At 39.0% G+C, this 16,993-nt stretch overlaps 2 protein-coding genes across 2 annotated transcripts; one reads left to right on the forward strand and one right to left on the reverse strand.

Annotated features, from left to right (window-relative positions):
- Nucleotides 1-3: 3 nt before the first annotated feature.
- On the reverse strand, nucleotides 4-6,709 carry LOC113068933 (telomere zinc finger-associated protein-like). Its single transcript, XM_026241887.1, has 11 exons — nucleotides 6,549-6,709; nucleotides 4,656-5,429; nucleotides 4,164-4,468; nucleotides 3,286-3,397; nucleotides 3,049-3,141; nucleotides 2,873-2,959; nucleotides 2,610-2,764; nucleotides 2,213-2,349; nucleotides 1,921-2,085; nucleotides 1,436-1,524; nucleotides 4-1,331 (listed from the first exon to the last, which is right to left on the reverse strand). The coding sequence occupies exons 2-11, from the start codon at nucleotides 5,427-5,429 to the stop codon at nucleotides 921-923; spliced, it is 2,328 nt and encodes a 775-aa protein (XP_026097672.1). The 5' UTR covers nucleotides 6,549-6,709; the 3' UTR covers nucleotides 4-920.
- A 76-nt stretch (nucleotides 6,710-6,785) lies between these two features.
- On the forward strand, nucleotides 6,786-13,873 carry LOC113068934 (polynucleotide 5'-hydroxyl-kinase NOL9-like). The gene is made up of 13 exons (XM_026241888.1): nucleotides 6,786-7,254; nucleotides 7,596-8,118; nucleotides 8,257-8,479; nucleotides 10,240-10,370; nucleotides 10,587-10,731; nucleotides 10,838-10,934; nucleotides 11,107-11,204; nucleotides 11,378-11,539; nucleotides 11,789-12,041; nucleotides 12,187-12,301; nucleotides 12,676-12,850; nucleotides 13,009-13,142; nucleotides 13,388-13,873. The coding sequence occupies exons 2-13, from the start codon at nucleotides 7,648-7,650 to the stop codon at nucleotides 13,508-13,510; spliced, it is 2,127 nt and encodes a 708-aa protein (XP_026097673.1). The 5' UTR covers nucleotides 6,786-7,254; nucleotides 7,596-7,647; the 3' UTR covers nucleotides 13,511-13,873.
- Nucleotides 13,874-16,993: the final 3,120 nt, after the last annotated feature.

Genomic DNA, 16,993 nt, shown 5'->3' on the forward strand with positions numbered 1-16,993 from the left:
TTGGTCGCATTTTATTGTAACCAATTCTGTCAAACATACTGTAACTTCAAGTGCAAGTACAAATAAGAGAGACATAGTGCTTTAGTTTTTCATTATAGAACAAAAAGCTTTTAAGTTGTCTGTTCATCAAAACAGCGGAGGAAAATTTTCAATTAATAAATGTAGACACAGTCTTACTGAAAAACACTGGATAACTGCTAAACATTTTTGCAGAAGCTAGGTTTAAATGACTCCAGTAGGCAATCTCCTATTGATCACAAGAATGTAGTTATGGAATTCTCAAGATGATCTTGCATCACCATGCTTGATACAACCAGGACCACTGTAATTTCCAACTTCTTTGAAGATAATAAATTAATGCAAGAAAGCTATTTATTTACAATGTCTCTTGAATGGATAGTTCACCAAAAACTGACAATTCTGTCATTAATCATGTCGATCTAAACCCGTTAGACCTTCATTCATCTTTTTGTGTGCAAAGAAACCAAAAATAATGACTTCATTCAATGATTTCTTCTCTTCCAGGACAGAATCGACACATGCGCATTGCTTTCCTCTGCTTGAAAACAAGGTGAATTCTCCGACAACAGCACCAGACGCATGAGTCAAAAATGGCAGAGGACTGTCCCGGAAGAGAAGAAATCATTGAATAAAGTAATTATGTTTTATTTGCACGCAAAAATTATGGACCACTGAACCACTGATGTAACATGGACTATCTTAAGGATGTCCTTACTACCTTTCTGTGCCTTGACGGTGGTAAGTTTTTTGTCAAAAATATCTTAATTGGTGTAATGAAAATGAACGATGGTCTTACGTGTTTGGATTGACATAAGGGTGAGGAAATAATGACAGAATTTAAAACCTTTAAACTGCATACTTTATTGTCAAGTAGCTTTGTTGCTATAGAGTTCCTTCATTTAGACATTCCCATCGGCTGCAGAGCTGGGCAGTTCCCCCACAACACTGGACTGATGGATGGGGTATGCATCGGTCACCAGCAGGGTCTGTTCCATCACATCTGATACAGTGAATGGAGTCTGCTCCTCTCCCCCATCAGTCCTTCCAGTCTGTTCAGCGCTCACTGCTCCTTCAGTCACTGAATATGTGGCCTGCTCTCCTGCGGAGACGACCTGTTCCACCACAGCCACCTCTGGCTGGATAACTAGGTTAACCATGTCTGCTGATCCAGGCTGAGCCTCTGCCTGGCTGGGAGGACTAGATGAAGCAGCTGCGCTCTCGTCCTCCACTACCAGGTTACGCAAGCGTCTCTGTCTGGGGCTGTAGTTCTCCACACGGTTGTGGATCTGCGAGTGTCGTCGCAAATGTGCCTGTCAAAAGCAGGACTGAGATGCTGAGATCTTAGAAGTCAAGTAGGAAATGCAAAAGTAATTTTTCTGATATGTGTTAATCCATAAATACATCCAACTCATACCTGTCTGGTGAACTTGTAACCGCATGCAGAACACTCAAATTTTCTCATGCCTTTGTGACGTCGTACATGAACACGGAGCTGCTCAATAGCTGATGGGGTATTATGGGATATTTAAAAATTATTATTGTCATTTAATAAATTCATGTTTTTTATGTAGTATAAATTATACAAGGGGTGTGTGTGTGTATCAATATATTAAAATTGTATGTAAATTATATAAAAGTTCATTAATTTAATAAAAACATTATTATTAGGTTCTTATAGATATCTTTTACAATTTATATAATCAATTATATAAATACACACACACACACACACATATATATATAATTAATTAATATCTATTAATAATTGTTATAATTAAATATATATATATATATATATATATATATATATATATATATAGCAATGCAAATTATTAAATTATTTAAAATCAACAATTTTTCTCAAAACTGCCTCAAAGTGTAATTGTCCAGATATCTTACCTTTAAAGGTTTTGCTGCAGAGGTGGCAAAAGTGTGGTCGGCCTTCTTGGTGTTTGCTGGCTATGTGGCGTAAGAGAGGGCCTTTCTCAGTGAAGCGCTGCTCACAAAACTCACAACTGTATGGCCGTTCTCCTGTATGCGTGCGATGGTGTTTGTCCAGACTCGCTGTTCAAACAATCAGCAAACATTTGGTTAACAATATAAAACTAATACATAAATGGCAAGGATTTGATCGTAAAAATGAATTCAATTATAAATAGCCAGAGCTAAACCACTCTGTCTGTGAACTGACCTTGCGTGCGAAATGTCTTGCCGCAGAGGTGGCACTGGAAAGGTTTCTCTCCAGTATGTGTTCGAAGGTGCATGTTGAGATTGGCTTTCTGGGTAAAAGCATGATTGCAGATCTCGCACACAAAAGGACGCTCATTTCTGGAAAGCAGCGCAACAGATACAGCTCAGCGAGAATCCAACCAGTAAACACAAACACGCAAAATGGATTACACGCATAAACATCAAAAAAAGGTTTCTTTCTTGTCCAGCCTTCTTACATTCACATTATTTATTGTCTTTTCACCACATGCATGCATAATTCCAGAATTTGCTAACAATAAGGCAGAAATAATTAGCCATCAGTCTAAACAATAAATAAAGCATGTTTCAGTTCTTTGTTGTTCATGTCATGTGTTTACCTGTGAATGGCTTTGATGTGCATTTGCAGGCCGTTGCGGCTGGAGGCCCGATGGCCGCACTCCTCACACACAAAGAGTTTCTCACCACGATGTTTGGCTGCCTCGTGTAGGTGTAGTTCAGTGCGGGAGAGGAAACACTTGGGACACAACGGACACTAGACGAGACATGTGACAGATAATACATCATTAATTAGATAAAACTCCGATTTTGTTCAGGGTTTTATGATATTGCCGACCAAGTTATTAGCATTAGAGTCACTTACAGCGTGTGGTTTGGGAGCTCCGTGAACTTTAATCAAGTGGATCCTGAGGTCTTTCTTCTGCATGAACTGCTCAGGGCATGACGTGCACTAATTTGACGAGTAAATTCAATTACATCGATTCGGCACGATGTCTGTTGATAAAAGGTCACATCTGACCTCTATAATGGATGACGTACCTTATTGGGCATCTCTCCTGTGTGTGTGACCGTGTGAAGACGCAGCTCATGGCGCTTTTTAAAGGTCATGGTACATTTTGTACACGAAAACACCTGGCACAAACCAAAAGTTGCATTAAGTAAGTATTACTAAAATAAAAGCTGCATTGGTACATCTGTAACTACCAAAAATGATGCATTATTATTATTTGATTGTATTTATGCATATTGTTAATTGTCCTCCACTTTCGAACTCACCACTGCTGCTCTGATGAGACAATTCCTGGCTTCATGCTCCAGCAGGTTTTCCTTCCGATAGTAGCACTTCTCACATTTAGCACATTTAAAGGGCTTCTCTCCTGTATGTCTCCTTGCAGACAACAAGGAAGGAAAGACAGAACTCCGCATTAAGGCATGATGAGCCATATTAATTACTTATAAAAATGACAAAAAATAATTAAATAGAGATTTAAAAAAACACCAGCCTCATATATATATATATATATATATATATATATATGTATATATATATATATATATACATACATATATATACACATATATATATATATATATACATATATATATATAATAAAATAAAAAGTTATTTTAAATTGTGATTATATATCACAATTATATTGTACTTATCATCAAACAAGTGCAGCCTTGGTGAGCATAAGAAACTTTTCCAAAAAAAAAAAAAAAGAAAATCAACACCACAAAAGCAGTCAAGTGTCAATTTTTCTAAACTGAGTTTTATACATCATCTGAAAGCTGAATAAATAAGATGTGTATGGTTTATTATGATCAGACAATATTTGGCTGAGATACAACTATTTGAATATCTGGAATCTGAAATACTGAGAAAATCGCCTTTGAAGTTGTCCAAATGAATTCTTAGCAATGCATATTACTGATCAAAAATTACGTTTTGATATATTTACAGTAGGATATCGTCATGGAACATGATCTTTACTTAATATCCTATTGACTTTTGGCATAAAAGAAAATTAAATCATTTTGACCAATACAATGTTTTTTTGACTATTGCTAAAAATATACCCCAGCGATTTAAGACTGGTTTTGTGGTCCAGGGACACACACGCGCACACACACACACACAAAGAGGAACATACCTGTTGTGCACTTTCAGGTAGTACTTGCTGAGGAATGTTTTATGGCATGTTGGACACTGGACGGAGCCTTTCTTTCTGTCTTTAGATTTTCCTTCCCCATTCTCTTTATTGGTACGTTTTTCATGGCGTTTGCGCTTTCCTCGTGGAGTCTTTGAGGTCGAACATGGTGAATCCTGAGGCACATACTCTTCATCAGTTTCCTCAATAAGAATATCCATACTGTCACCTCTGTAACTGTCATCATCATCATAATCATCGTCATTGTCGACATCATTGTCATTCTGGTTATCAACAGATCCATCCACCTAAAACAGAGAATTAACTGTAAATGTACAACAGATTACAAGTAAAATCAAGAATTTTAATTTGGTATTAAATTAGGTCAAAATTGTACACAGTGCATTATTATAGCAAATTTTTAGAATCAATGCATTCAGTTGTCAGATTAACGCATAGATGATCAAGTTGAAATGATCTGAATTGCATAAATACCTTCTGGTTGAATGTAGTGAGTGCCTCAGTCTCACTCATGTCTTGATGTTCGAGGTGATCTCCGTCCTCAGTGGCAGAAGTCTCCTGCTCTTTGTCTTCTAGAGATGATGCTTTTCTTCTTCCTGCTCCCTGCCTCATCACAGTAGACATGGGACTATCCCCGACTAGTCGATTGGGCCCTTTTACACGCCTTCCAGAACGTGTGGTGGTAGTTGCCGTCGAGGCAGGAGGGTCATCATCGCTAACTGTGACCTCTGAACCTGCCCTGCATGCATCGGGCTTATTTTTCATCCTCTGCCAAGATCTAGTCTTTCCTTTCGGGGTGTGATCAGGCTGAGCATCTGCAGATGTGAGAGGGAACAGTAGTTTGTCTTTATCATCGTCACTCGAGACAGGTGACTGTAAATTCTCTACACCTTGCAAACTCTGGCAAGGCATGAGAGAATCCGGCACTGATAGTCCGCTAGCTGCATTCTGAATCTTCTCTAAATTGCTGTCTTCTAACTGGAGTTCACCAGTGTAAAAAAAGTTCAGCAGTAGCTGTAGTCCATCATCAGGGCACTTTGATGGCAGCTCGATCTTTAGACATGGCGTGTTTGAACTGGGGTCTTGGAATAAGTGGCTGAAGCAGGCAAGAACATTGCGATGGGCCAGATGCACCTGTCCACTCGCTGTGCTCAACATGGCATCACAAAAGTGGCCAAGACCCCTCTGTTGGTTGAGCAAGGACAGCACACGCTGAGCGTGAGAGGTCCCTTCAGCAAGTATCTCCATCTGAACAAGCAGGAGACATAAGTTTAATTTTAATCGTTACTTTATTTGAATGAAATTTCAGTTAAAGACAGCATAACTTACAACAAAAATGTATAAATTAATAAATGCATACATTTTATTTAAAGTAATATTACTATAAATGTTTATTTTTTTTTCTAATTCACAGATATAAGCTACAAGCTAATTATTAATAAATGTAAAAAAAAAAAAAATCATGAAAAACTGACATTGTACTACAAGCACAGTTGTTTGTTGCAATAGCTCACTTATTTTGGTTTAGTTTGTTCTATGAATTTAAAATATTTATAAAATTATAAATATTATATATATATATATATATATATATATATATATATATATATATATATATATATATATATACACACACACATTTTACACACACACAAAAATTATAATTAGAATGAATGTGTGCAAAATATAAAATGTGGTAAATGGTCTGATTTTATTATTATTATACTCTCATTACTAATAAATGTTTTATGCAACTTTAATTTTAGGAAAGGATGAAAAATTGCACTTATTGCACAAGCATAGGTTATTTTGGCATAGTTCCGTTTATTAAAAAAAGAACAGAATAATTCTGCATATTTTCATTTAAATTAAATATTAAAAATGCAAACAAAAATACTTAATTTAAATTTTAAACTACTTTTACAAATTTTAATCATGGGTATTTATGATAAGAAAACATTCATACTTCGAATTATAATACAAACGTGTCTGTTTTGGTATTATTATATTTGGTGTCGTTATTTATAAATGTTTTATTAAGATACGATGTTTGTAGAGGTCGCACAACTTTAAACAATTCTTGAAATTCCTAAAAAAAAAAAAACAATTATTGTACTAAAACCATACCGTTAGTTGTTATCTTAAGCTCTTATTTTGGCGCAGTTCTTTTTATAAAACAGGACACTGTATAATTCTGCACGTTTTCAGTCATTCATGATGAAGAATGTTTTCCCACACTATGCGGATAACTTTGACTAGTTAACGACTATTTGATTAATTAATATTACTTTGACGTTAACCACAATATCCGCATTTTAATGACGCTCCCTAAACCACTCGCAGCACAATCAACCGTTTATGACTCACCTTTAGCGCAAATTAGATCACTGCTCTCGTCTTTTTTTCATATATTGAAAGCCCACATATATGCGTTATGTAACTTACTAAGTAAATTAAATAACGTTTAACACCAAACGCTTAATTTGAGCTAAATACCAAGAAGCCATATTGAAACAGAAACAGGAAGTGACGTTGAAATATTGTTGGAGGTCTCCTATAGCTGGCCAGTCAACCCATTACGCTGGGAAAGAATTTCTTCAAATATGAACTGAATGAATAGTTTAGTTCATACAACCAAACTGCACACCTATTCTTCAAATTCATAACATTTTTTGAAAGTTATGGTAAATTATTTCATATTATTCAGGATAGTATTATAGAATAAAACTCTTTCGAACTCTGTGACATTTGTTATTGTCCATCACACAGCACAAACGCTAACTGTGAGCGCTCGGCGCTGCAGAAAATTGCTTCTATTAAGCAGAGTGCTACTTTTAATATGTTTAACGCCTCATCTTTGTCTCTACTGTATTTATCCTTTCAAACGCATTCATCCAAAAGAGTAAGTGCAGTCTTAAAGCAGATCAAAAGGCGGAAAAGAGCAGCGTGATCTGATGCAGTTACACAGAAACAACGGCATATTCACCGAGACTCTGTTTATACGTGTTTCACGTTTCTGATTTGATTCAAATCTGTTTTGTTACCGGTTACAGCAGCTTCTCACTTTAAACAGGTAAGTTACATGAACTACCGGCATCGCTGCAGTTATGTTTAACAACTAACAGCTGTGAAAGTGTCAAATCACAACAAATTATACTCTTACTAGAGATTAGTAATGAGTGTGTGCTACGATAATAGTGCATCATATTTGACCAACTGAAGAAGGTAAGCCAACAGGTAGGACTATTAATAGCAGGTGGGATTAAGTTATTATTTTAACTTGACAAAGCCAACAACTTAATTATATTCTGTTATTCTATCTATCTTTTGTCTGTCCATCCACTTTTAAAACCATTTTAGTTAAGTTACTCCAGCTGGGCTTATGTCATCATTACTCTATGTCGTCATTCACAGGTGTCTCCTGCCCTGGATTTATGACGTTTTTAGTCTTGTTGGGGTTCATTGGATGACAATGAAAGTCCACAAGGTTTCTTCTCGGTCGCAAAACTCCACGAAACGACATGGCAAGAATAAATGGCGCAAAAAGATACATAGACTGGACTCCTCGCTCCTAAATACAAGTCCTGGGACAGCAAAGTTGGAGCAACAGATAACCAAAAGGGAGAAACCTGGATTGAAACGGCTGAAGAAGTTGTATACGAAGCCTATCCCTGAAAACAGTTGTGCTGAGGAGAAGGGAAAGGCCACTTCTGTAACTTTTGCTCAGGTCCATACAAATGGAGGCACAGAACTGGATGACAGCAGCAACTCAGTGGACTCTCAAGAATGGAGTGAATATGCCAATAATGTTCTTAAGAATGGCATGGAGAGTTCAACCTCACCTAAAACAGACCAGATGGAGGAGAACGGTCTTGAGTTCCATGCCCACTTCGATCATACCCACAACCGTGCTGTTTTAGTTATGAAACAAGGCCAGGTAGAGTGATGATCTCAGCATTATGCTTTTAAACACATAGATGTGTGTGTGTGTAGCATTGCAAACTTAAAAAAAGTCAAATGTTGATCAGTTAATCATATTGATCTCCCATCAGTTTTGTGTCTGATGTTTGTGCAGGTGTTGTGTTTCCGTGGGAAGTGCCTGCTCACTTGCCTCTATGGTCACGTAGAGGTGCTGGGCTTCACCATCGAGGAGGGCCAGCAGCCTTACCCCCTGTTCTCACCACCGTCCCACTGCCCTCTCACCATCACGGCCTTAGGAAACAATCCCCCCTCCGGCAAGAACAAGAAAGAGGGGCTGCTGGAAGCAAAAGCCATTGTTCGCAAATATTTCTCTTCAGGTAGCATCAGGATTGTCCTGCCTCCTTATTATATTTAGATTATTTGTTTTCTCACCCTCATGTCTTCCATTAAGGAAATACATTGCAGGTGAGTAGGTAAAAGTATTTGTAGATATCATCATATCAGAGTTTCCGCTAGAAAAAAATGGTGCCGGTCAAAGTGACCGGCAGAGGTTTCCTTTTCCGGACATTTTGATGATATGCCGGTCAAGTATCGCCTCTTAATTAGTCAAGGTGAGGAAAACTGGAGGCAGGCTATGTAACGTAAAAAATGACATAATCAGGCCGCCGAATGCAAGATGTTTATTAGCCTAACTTTCAAATAGATGGAAAAAAAAAACATTTTCTACTATGGTTCATTTCTTCATTCGGATCTATTTGCGATCCATTCCATTCTAAACAAACAAAGCATATGTTTCGTCCTTGTTTCATTATAGATTAAGATAATAATTCATAAATGCACGCATAATTATCAGTGAACTTGATAAAAGTTGCAGATATGTTTTACATGCATGCACAAACAAATGCCTTTCAACTTATGTGTGCAAAATTCAGAATGAAATGAATGTGCAGCAATTTGTACAAATAGAGATTCTAGGTCTACTATACATGTTTAAGCCATTAAATAAGCTTATTTAGTTTAATATTTGTTAAAATATTATAATGTTATTTTTTAATTTATGTTGATTATGAAAAGTGAACCGCACGAGTAAGATAAGATGCGCAATATCGAGAGACATGGAGCGGGTCAGACATGATTTTGACCACTTAATTAAGTTTTGTTTAGTAGAAATACTTTTTTGAAGTGAATTTCGTTTTGTATAAATTGTATCTTAATTTTAATAATTTTTTTATCAACCAATTGCCTGGATTTAATACATAAGAAGCAAATATAGCAGACGACAGGCCTAATCATGCAGGCGCCCTCGCGGCCACTTGCATTGCTAGTGAACTGGAGTGCATCTCATCCTAATTTAACGAAACTCAGCGTAGGCCTCACAGACATGAAATATATCTTAAGAAAGCTTGAAATGTCTTTTTAACAATTTAAAACAATTTTTTTTTTTTACCTATGCTAATTACACATTAAATTCAGGTAGGCTACTGAGTCGCTGTCCTCAGTGCCCAGAAAAGCGCTGAAACGGAGATGAAAGGGGAACCCGTTTTTATTTATTTATTTATTTATTTGGCTTATTTTAACTGGCCCATCCAGTTTTCTGGAGGCCCACCTACAATCAAAATCCTGGCGCCGCTAGTGCTTCGCAGCGGTCTGATATCAAGAAATAACAGACCGCATTCCACATTGGAATTCAACCAAGCCATGTAATAATGTTTAATAACTTTCAAACAAGCCTGTTCCTTCATAACATAGCCAAAGTTCGGTGTGTTTTTGCTTTATACATTATAGGCTTATTCTCAAATTCAGATTGTGTTGGGGGGGGCGGGATTATTAGGCAATTTTATTCGGACAATTTGACCGGAGAGATTTAATTTTGTCGGACATTTCATTTTTTTTCCGGCCAATGTCCGGCAATTACCGGACAACGGAAACCCTGCATCATATATACCTAGATTATTGATTACATTAAGTATTACACACACACACACACACACAGTAGAGAGGACAAATTCCAGTTTAAAATTACATAAATAACTTAAATAACAAAAAGGGATTTTTCCAAAGTCTTGCCTTTAATTTTTAAGTTCTTTTTAGCACTTGCTTTCTAATGTTCTTTCGCGATCCATGTGTTTCTGCCTAGAGCCAAGTAAAAAGCTCATGAGTGAGGTGGACTCGGACTCCTGCGTGGTGCTTCTGGAGCCTCTGGACACACCGCTCACCCGCTTCCTCACCAGCTTCTCAGAGCTCTCAGAGATCTTTGGCCTCAACTCCGTAAGTCTGTGACCTTTCAGATTTTGTCCGTTCATGTTTTAAATACCTGATATGTTTATTGTTTGTGATGTTAAAACGCATCCCAGTTCAATATGCAGATGCAGACTTTAAGTAAACCATTTATAGGAAGAATGTAAACGCTGTGAGACATTGTTTGAGCATCTTGGCATAGTAACATAGATTTTTTTTTTGCTTCTGTGGTTTTGCATCTTGCAGAAGGAGCTGAAGTCTCAGGCTGCCGTCTATAACCCTGTTCTGTCAGCTGTGGGTGTAACAGCTCTGCGTGGACCTTGTGCACAGGGTCTGGTGGTGTCACGAAGCTACAGAGAAGCTATAAGCAGTTTGCTCAGTGCCTGGTCAGGTAACTAGTTGGAGTAATTTTATAATTAAAAAGTTGATATAAACTGGATAAATGATTGTATAATATATAATTATGTATTTAAAAAAATAATAATAATTGCCCGCAGGGGAATTTGTCCGCTGTCCCATAATTCTTGTGTGTGGGGGGAAGTCCTCTGGCAAATCCACCTTCAATCGACACCTTATTAACAGCCTGCTCAATCAGTGAGTTAATTTGATCCGTTTATTAATAAACTGAGAGTAATCTTGTGTTTTTGTTATTTAAGGATTTTTCACATGTAATTTTAAACTGGAATTTGTCCTCTCTACTGTGTGTGTGTGTGTGTGTGTGTGTGTGTGTGTGTGTGTGTGTGTGTGTGTGTGTGTGTATGTGTAGCACTGCAAGCGTAGAGTATTTGGAGTGTGATCTAGGGCAGACTGAGTTCACCCCTCCCGGATGTCTTTCCTTGAACACAGTTACAGAACCACTGCTGGGTATGTGTCATACTCTCCATCTCCCTATAGCCACAGGAAGTACATTTTTATTCACCGGTATCACTTTAAAAGATTCTGTCAATTCAAAAGCTTTGTACTACGAAACTCCAAAAGTTTCTTTGTTATATACCCCCCAAAATGGACATGTTTGTGATTGTGTTGTTCTTTCTTAGGCCCTCCTTTCACACACCTGCGTGACCCAGAGCACATGGTGTATTACGGTCAGGCAGATTGTCAGGCTGACATCGATCGGTATCTGGAGTCTCTCAAATCCCTCTGGCGACATGTCAGTGGAGAAAGTCCTGTCATCATCAATACTATGGGCTGGATCAGAGGTCAGCAGTTAAAATACTGCACGTGAAATAGGAATATTGATTTGAACGGTATATCGACTCATTAATGGATCTTGAATATTAGGTCTGTCAGTTAATTTAATAGCTTGATATGCTGATTACGCTGGGTCAGACTAATTTTTTTTTTTTCTAAAATTGGTAGCCCTGTTAAGAATATTTAATATTTTGTTTTTAATAATAGTTTTCGTTTGAGTTTCTCCTACTGACTTACCTTGTCTGTCTCTTTCACAGGCCATGGCTTTCAGATACTGATCGACCTCATTCGCCTGTTTTCTGTTACGCATGTGGTACAGCTGAGTTTCGGAAATGCCCCACAGTGTCAGCTTCTTACCCCAGACCTCCTCAGAACTGCTTGCGGCTGGCAGACACACCCTCCGACGCCGCCTACCTTGACCGAGGAGCCAGCCAGCCACCTCTCCATTCGATCTCATGTTTTTCTTAGTGTCCAATCAGAATATGAAGGTGCTGGGACGTCTGGAAAAATGTAAGCTGGCCAGCTGTACCCTTTGGATTTTAACTGAACCTTTGATCAGCTGACAGTTGTTTTGATGAACATGTAACTAGTTCAGATTGGTTGTACATATTTGGATGTTACTACTTTACAAATTCCCATCCTGCATTCCTCCTAGGCAACATCAGCGCAGTAATGAGCTGCGAGACCTGGCTCTGCTCAGCTACTTCAGTAGGCTGCAGTCCCCAGAACCTGGCCCCATCCGCCCGCTCCACTGCCTCATACCCTACCAGGTCTTTATTAATGTTTTTTATTTTAAAAATAATTTTATCTTTTAATTCTTATATTTTCTGCACATTGTTTTATTTAGCTTTATATTTCATTTCACTTTTTTCATGCATGTTATTATTTCATGAATGTTTTATTTCTTTTTTTTCAGATCTTGTATGTCTCATTTTTGTTTTTCATAATTTGTTCATTTTTAATTTTTTTGTTTCTTTAATTTTTATCATTTATTTCATTATATTTAATGTTTTTTAATTTCGATTTATTTTTCTTTTGTCGTTTTATTTTATTTTTTATTTTGTATAATTTGTTTTATTTGATATTTTAGCAAAGTATGATTCTTTTACATAAATGAAGGTCTTTTTATGCTCTATTATCTCAGGTCCCACACTCTGCAGTGGCTATAGGTGTAACACACTGTGAGGTTGCACCCAACAACATCTTCTATGCAGCCAATGCCAGTATAGTGGGATTATGCTGTCTCAGTGAAAAGGTTATGGGCAGAGGAGGTCCTGTTGTACTCTCCCAAACTCCGATTTGTCAATGTGTGGGCCTAGGTGTGTACTCCGGGCCTTTAAAATGTGAATCTGAGATCAAATTGATCTGTAAATTTTTGGATAGCACCTGTTGTTGCATTACAAATATTCATTATACATCAATGCAAGATTCTACAATCTTCCTTAAAATGTCATTTGCCTGCTGTTGTGTTTTTAAGGTGTTCTGAGAGGGGTAGACATGACACGTGGTCTGTACTTTCTGGTTACTCCAGTGTCCCCCTCTGTCCTGAGGCATGTGAACTGTCTCCTGCTAGGAGAGATCACTCTGCCTAAAATATTGCTCAGCAAGCAGGTACGTGATTCAGTCCTATATACTACCATTCAAAAGTGTGGGGTTAGTAGTGTAGATCATGGACATCCATGAAATAACCAAAGGGTTCTTGTTATACAAAACAATGGGGTGCATTTTACAATTTACTCACTGATTATAAAAGGCCCAAAGGATTTATAACCATTTGTGTGATGACTAAATAGTTAAGTGTTCAAGGGTTATCAAAACCTGATGGGTCTTCATTTTGCTTTTTTGTCTTGTTCCAGCATGGAGTTGAAGGAGATTTACCTTACGTTACCACAGACTACAGTTTTGAAGTCAAAGGGGCAGGAAAGCTTCACATCTACAAGGGATTGACAAGGCCTGGTTTAATAAAGTCAAATAATTAAGCTCTTCGGTATGGACTCTGCTTTCTGTGAACGACATTTGTATCCTTGTATTTGTTATATACCCTAAATGTTGAGGTAAAATTTTCCATTGAATGTACAAATCCACACAAGTATTTTGGCTTTAGTTCTGTGTACTGTGGGGAGACGGAGTGTATGAGTGCATATGCTGTTTCTTTATCTCTTGTTGAATGGCTTCATGTTAAAGATCCATATGGGAAACTCTTCCTCATGTTTTGATTTGCTGTACTGTTACAGTTTGTCAACATGTCATTAACAGTCTTTGTTTTCTTTTACCAAGTCACATTCCCCAACCAAGATAATGCAGACTCTAAAATATTAAAGTGGATATCATTTTTGTCAAAAGACTAGTCTGTTTTATTTATTTTATTTTTTATTATAATTACTATTTTTAAAAGAGAATAGATTAGTACACAATTATGTACTGTGGAATACAATGTAGTACTGTAATGATATCAAAACTGCTTGTTTTTTTAGCGTTTAAAGGTTTAGTTCACCCAAAAACAAAATTCTGTCATTAATAACTCACCTTCAAGTTGTTCCAAACCCATAAGATCTCTGATCATCTTCGGAACACTATTTAAGATATTTTAGATTTAGTCCGAGAGCTCTCAGTCCCTCCACTGAAACTGTGTGTACGGTATACTGTCCATGTCCAGAAAGGTAAGAAAAACATCATCAAAGTAGTCCATGTGACATCAGAGGGTCAGTTTTTTGCAGCATCGATTTTGGACCTTTATTCAGCATTGTCTTCAAGGTCTGTTGTAAGCGCATTCACTGCAGTGTATGATATCCGGTTCGCGAACGAATCATTCGATGTAAACGGATCTTCTTGAACCAGTTCACCAAATTGAACTGAATAATTTGAAACGGTTTGCGTCTCCAATAACCATTAATCCACAAATGACTTAAGCTGTGAACTTTTTTAATTTGGCTGACACTCCTTCTGAGTTAAAACAAACCAATATCCCGGAGTAATTCATTTACTCAAACAGTACACTGACTGAACTGCTGTGAAGAGAGAACTGAAGATGAACACCAAGCCGAGCAAGATAACGAAAAAAAATTTACTCTTTAACGAGTCAAGAACCGGTTGCATCGGTTTTTCGGATCACCAGTACTTCTTTCGGACAGTTCGATTCAATAAACCGGTTGAGAAATTGTTCACTGGTTCTTTTGCGCTCAACGTAATGGCGTCATTGGCGATGATTGCCCTTGATTCAAGCCTTCGGTTTACCCCAGCTCATAACATTAGCACAGAATCAATCACGAAAAGAACCAGTTCAGTTCAGACGCGCTGTGTATCGTTTTGCTTTATGCTGAATCACACATGCGCAGTATCATCAGCTCTTCTGTTCTCGAATCTGACTCGTCTGACAGAAATGGTTCTTGAACCGTAAACGAGTCAGTCTTTTGTTCGTTATCTTGCTCGGTGGTCGGCCGGAACACCCCAAAAACAGCTCGCCTTCACTCATCACCTCTTTGAACACCTAACACGCTAAGGGCGGTTCATGCGGGAACGGACACGCTGTCTAGAGTCAAAGTTGCCCAGGATGAATGGACACTACATCCTCAGACGGTACAGCAAATTTGGGTAGTCTTTGGGAAGGCAGAGGTAGACTTCATCTTCTTGAAAGACAACTCATCGCCCAACATTTTTCTCCATACAGAGGGACGCCCTTGCCCACGACTGGCCCAGGGCTTGCCTGTATGAGTTTCCTCCCATCGCTCTGATTTCCCAGATCATCAGGCAAGTCAGGGAAACCAAATGCTCCCTCATTTTAGTAGCTCCGCTCTGGAAGAACCAGGCTTGGTTTCCAGAGCTAATGCAGCTCGTAACGATGGCCCCGTGGTCCATCCCATTGAGGAGGGACCTTCTCTCGCAGACGAAAGGTATGATTTGGCATGCCGGCCTAGAGCTGTGGAGCCTTCATGTCTGGTGCCTCGACGGGAGTCTGATAGACTTCCAGTGAGAGTAAGCAACACCATTCTTGAGGAAAGGGCAGACGGCTCTATGGCCAGAAATGGTCAGTATTCCTCAATTGATGCTCTTCACGACAAGTGGACCTGTTTTCATGTGATGTGTCCTGCGTGTTGACATTTCTGCAAGGGGTGCGCCCCATCTACACTCAAAGTATATGTGGTGGCCATTGTGGCAAATCATTCTCTCAAGGTCATCCATTCAATAGGCAGACACAACTTGGTTGTTAAATTTCTGAAGGGCTCAAGGAGACTGAATCCTCCTCACCCTCAGACTGTGCTGTGTTGGGACTTATCCATGGTCCTAGGGGCCCTAAAAGCCCGCATTTGAGCCGCACAGTTCTGCTGACTTATCGTTTAAAATGGCCCTTCTCCTTGCTTTGGCGACGGTTAAGCGTGTGGGTGAGTTAGAAGTGCTGTCAGTCAGCGCTTCATGTCTTGAGTTTGGGCTTAATGACTGTAAGGTCATTTTTAAACCGAGACACGGCTATGTTCCTAAAGTGCTCTCTACTCCCTTTAGAGTAATAAGTAATATCCCTGCACAGCCCCATAGGCCTTTGCCTTTTTCCCCGGACCTAGCCCTATAGGCCTTTGCCTTTTTCCCTGGACCTCCACCAGGAGGATTTGAGGTCCTGGAAACAGCCTTACTCTGCGTGCATTACAAACGCTGCGGCTGAAGATTTCACCACCATTTCTGACATGGCAGACCGATACAGCGGTGCCACCAGTGGAAGAGACTTGCTGAACATCTCACGCCTAATTTGGCCACAGCTTGGAACTCTCGCCCCCTCCTTCCTTCAAAGGTGTGTCGAATCACGTCCAACCTCATCGGTAAGTCCTAGGTCAGGTGGCTGCCACTCTCTACTCGATGGCGGTTCTTCAAGCCTACCAAGCGGAGCTCTTAAAAGAGCTTAACAAAGGAGATGGTATCACACCAGAGGCTGTGAAAGAGCTGCGGCGGACAACAGATTTGGTGCTACGTGCTTCCAAACAGACTGCTCGGGGATGTTAACAGTCGAGTGCCACCTTTGGCTTAATCTCACCAACATTAAGGAAAATGACAAATCTTTTCTTATGGATTTGGGAAATCAATTTCCAAGGATGATTTGTTTGGAGAGGTGGTAATCAGCCGGTTTCTGCCAGCTGATTCCTCGCAGACCCAGAGAAACTGAACGGTGTCAGGCACCAGCAGTGTGATCCTGTTCAACATCCTTCCACTGCCAACGGGTCGCCTCACTGTTCATCTTGTTGGATTTATTCCTGTCGTGGATACGCTTTAGGATTATGCACAACGAAGTGCAGCAACTTTGACACATGCACTTCCTTTGCTTACGGATGCTGCAAGCTTTCCACGCTCAGACATTCTAACGCATGTGGAGACACTGCAGCACCAGGCGGATGTTTGAAACCATTAACACTTTTCAGTGCTGCGTGGGAATGCTTGCCCATCATTGTGCAATGGGTGTTAAGCACAATTCGTCACAG

Source organism: Carassius auratus, unplaced genomic scaffold, assembly GCF_003368295.1.
Source record: "Carassius auratus strain Wakin unplaced genomic scaffold, ASM336829v1 scaf_tig00000254, whole genome shotgun sequence".
Taxonomy (NCBI): Eukaryota; Metazoa; Chordata; class Actinopteri; order Cypriniformes; family Cyprinidae; genus Carassius; species Carassius auratus.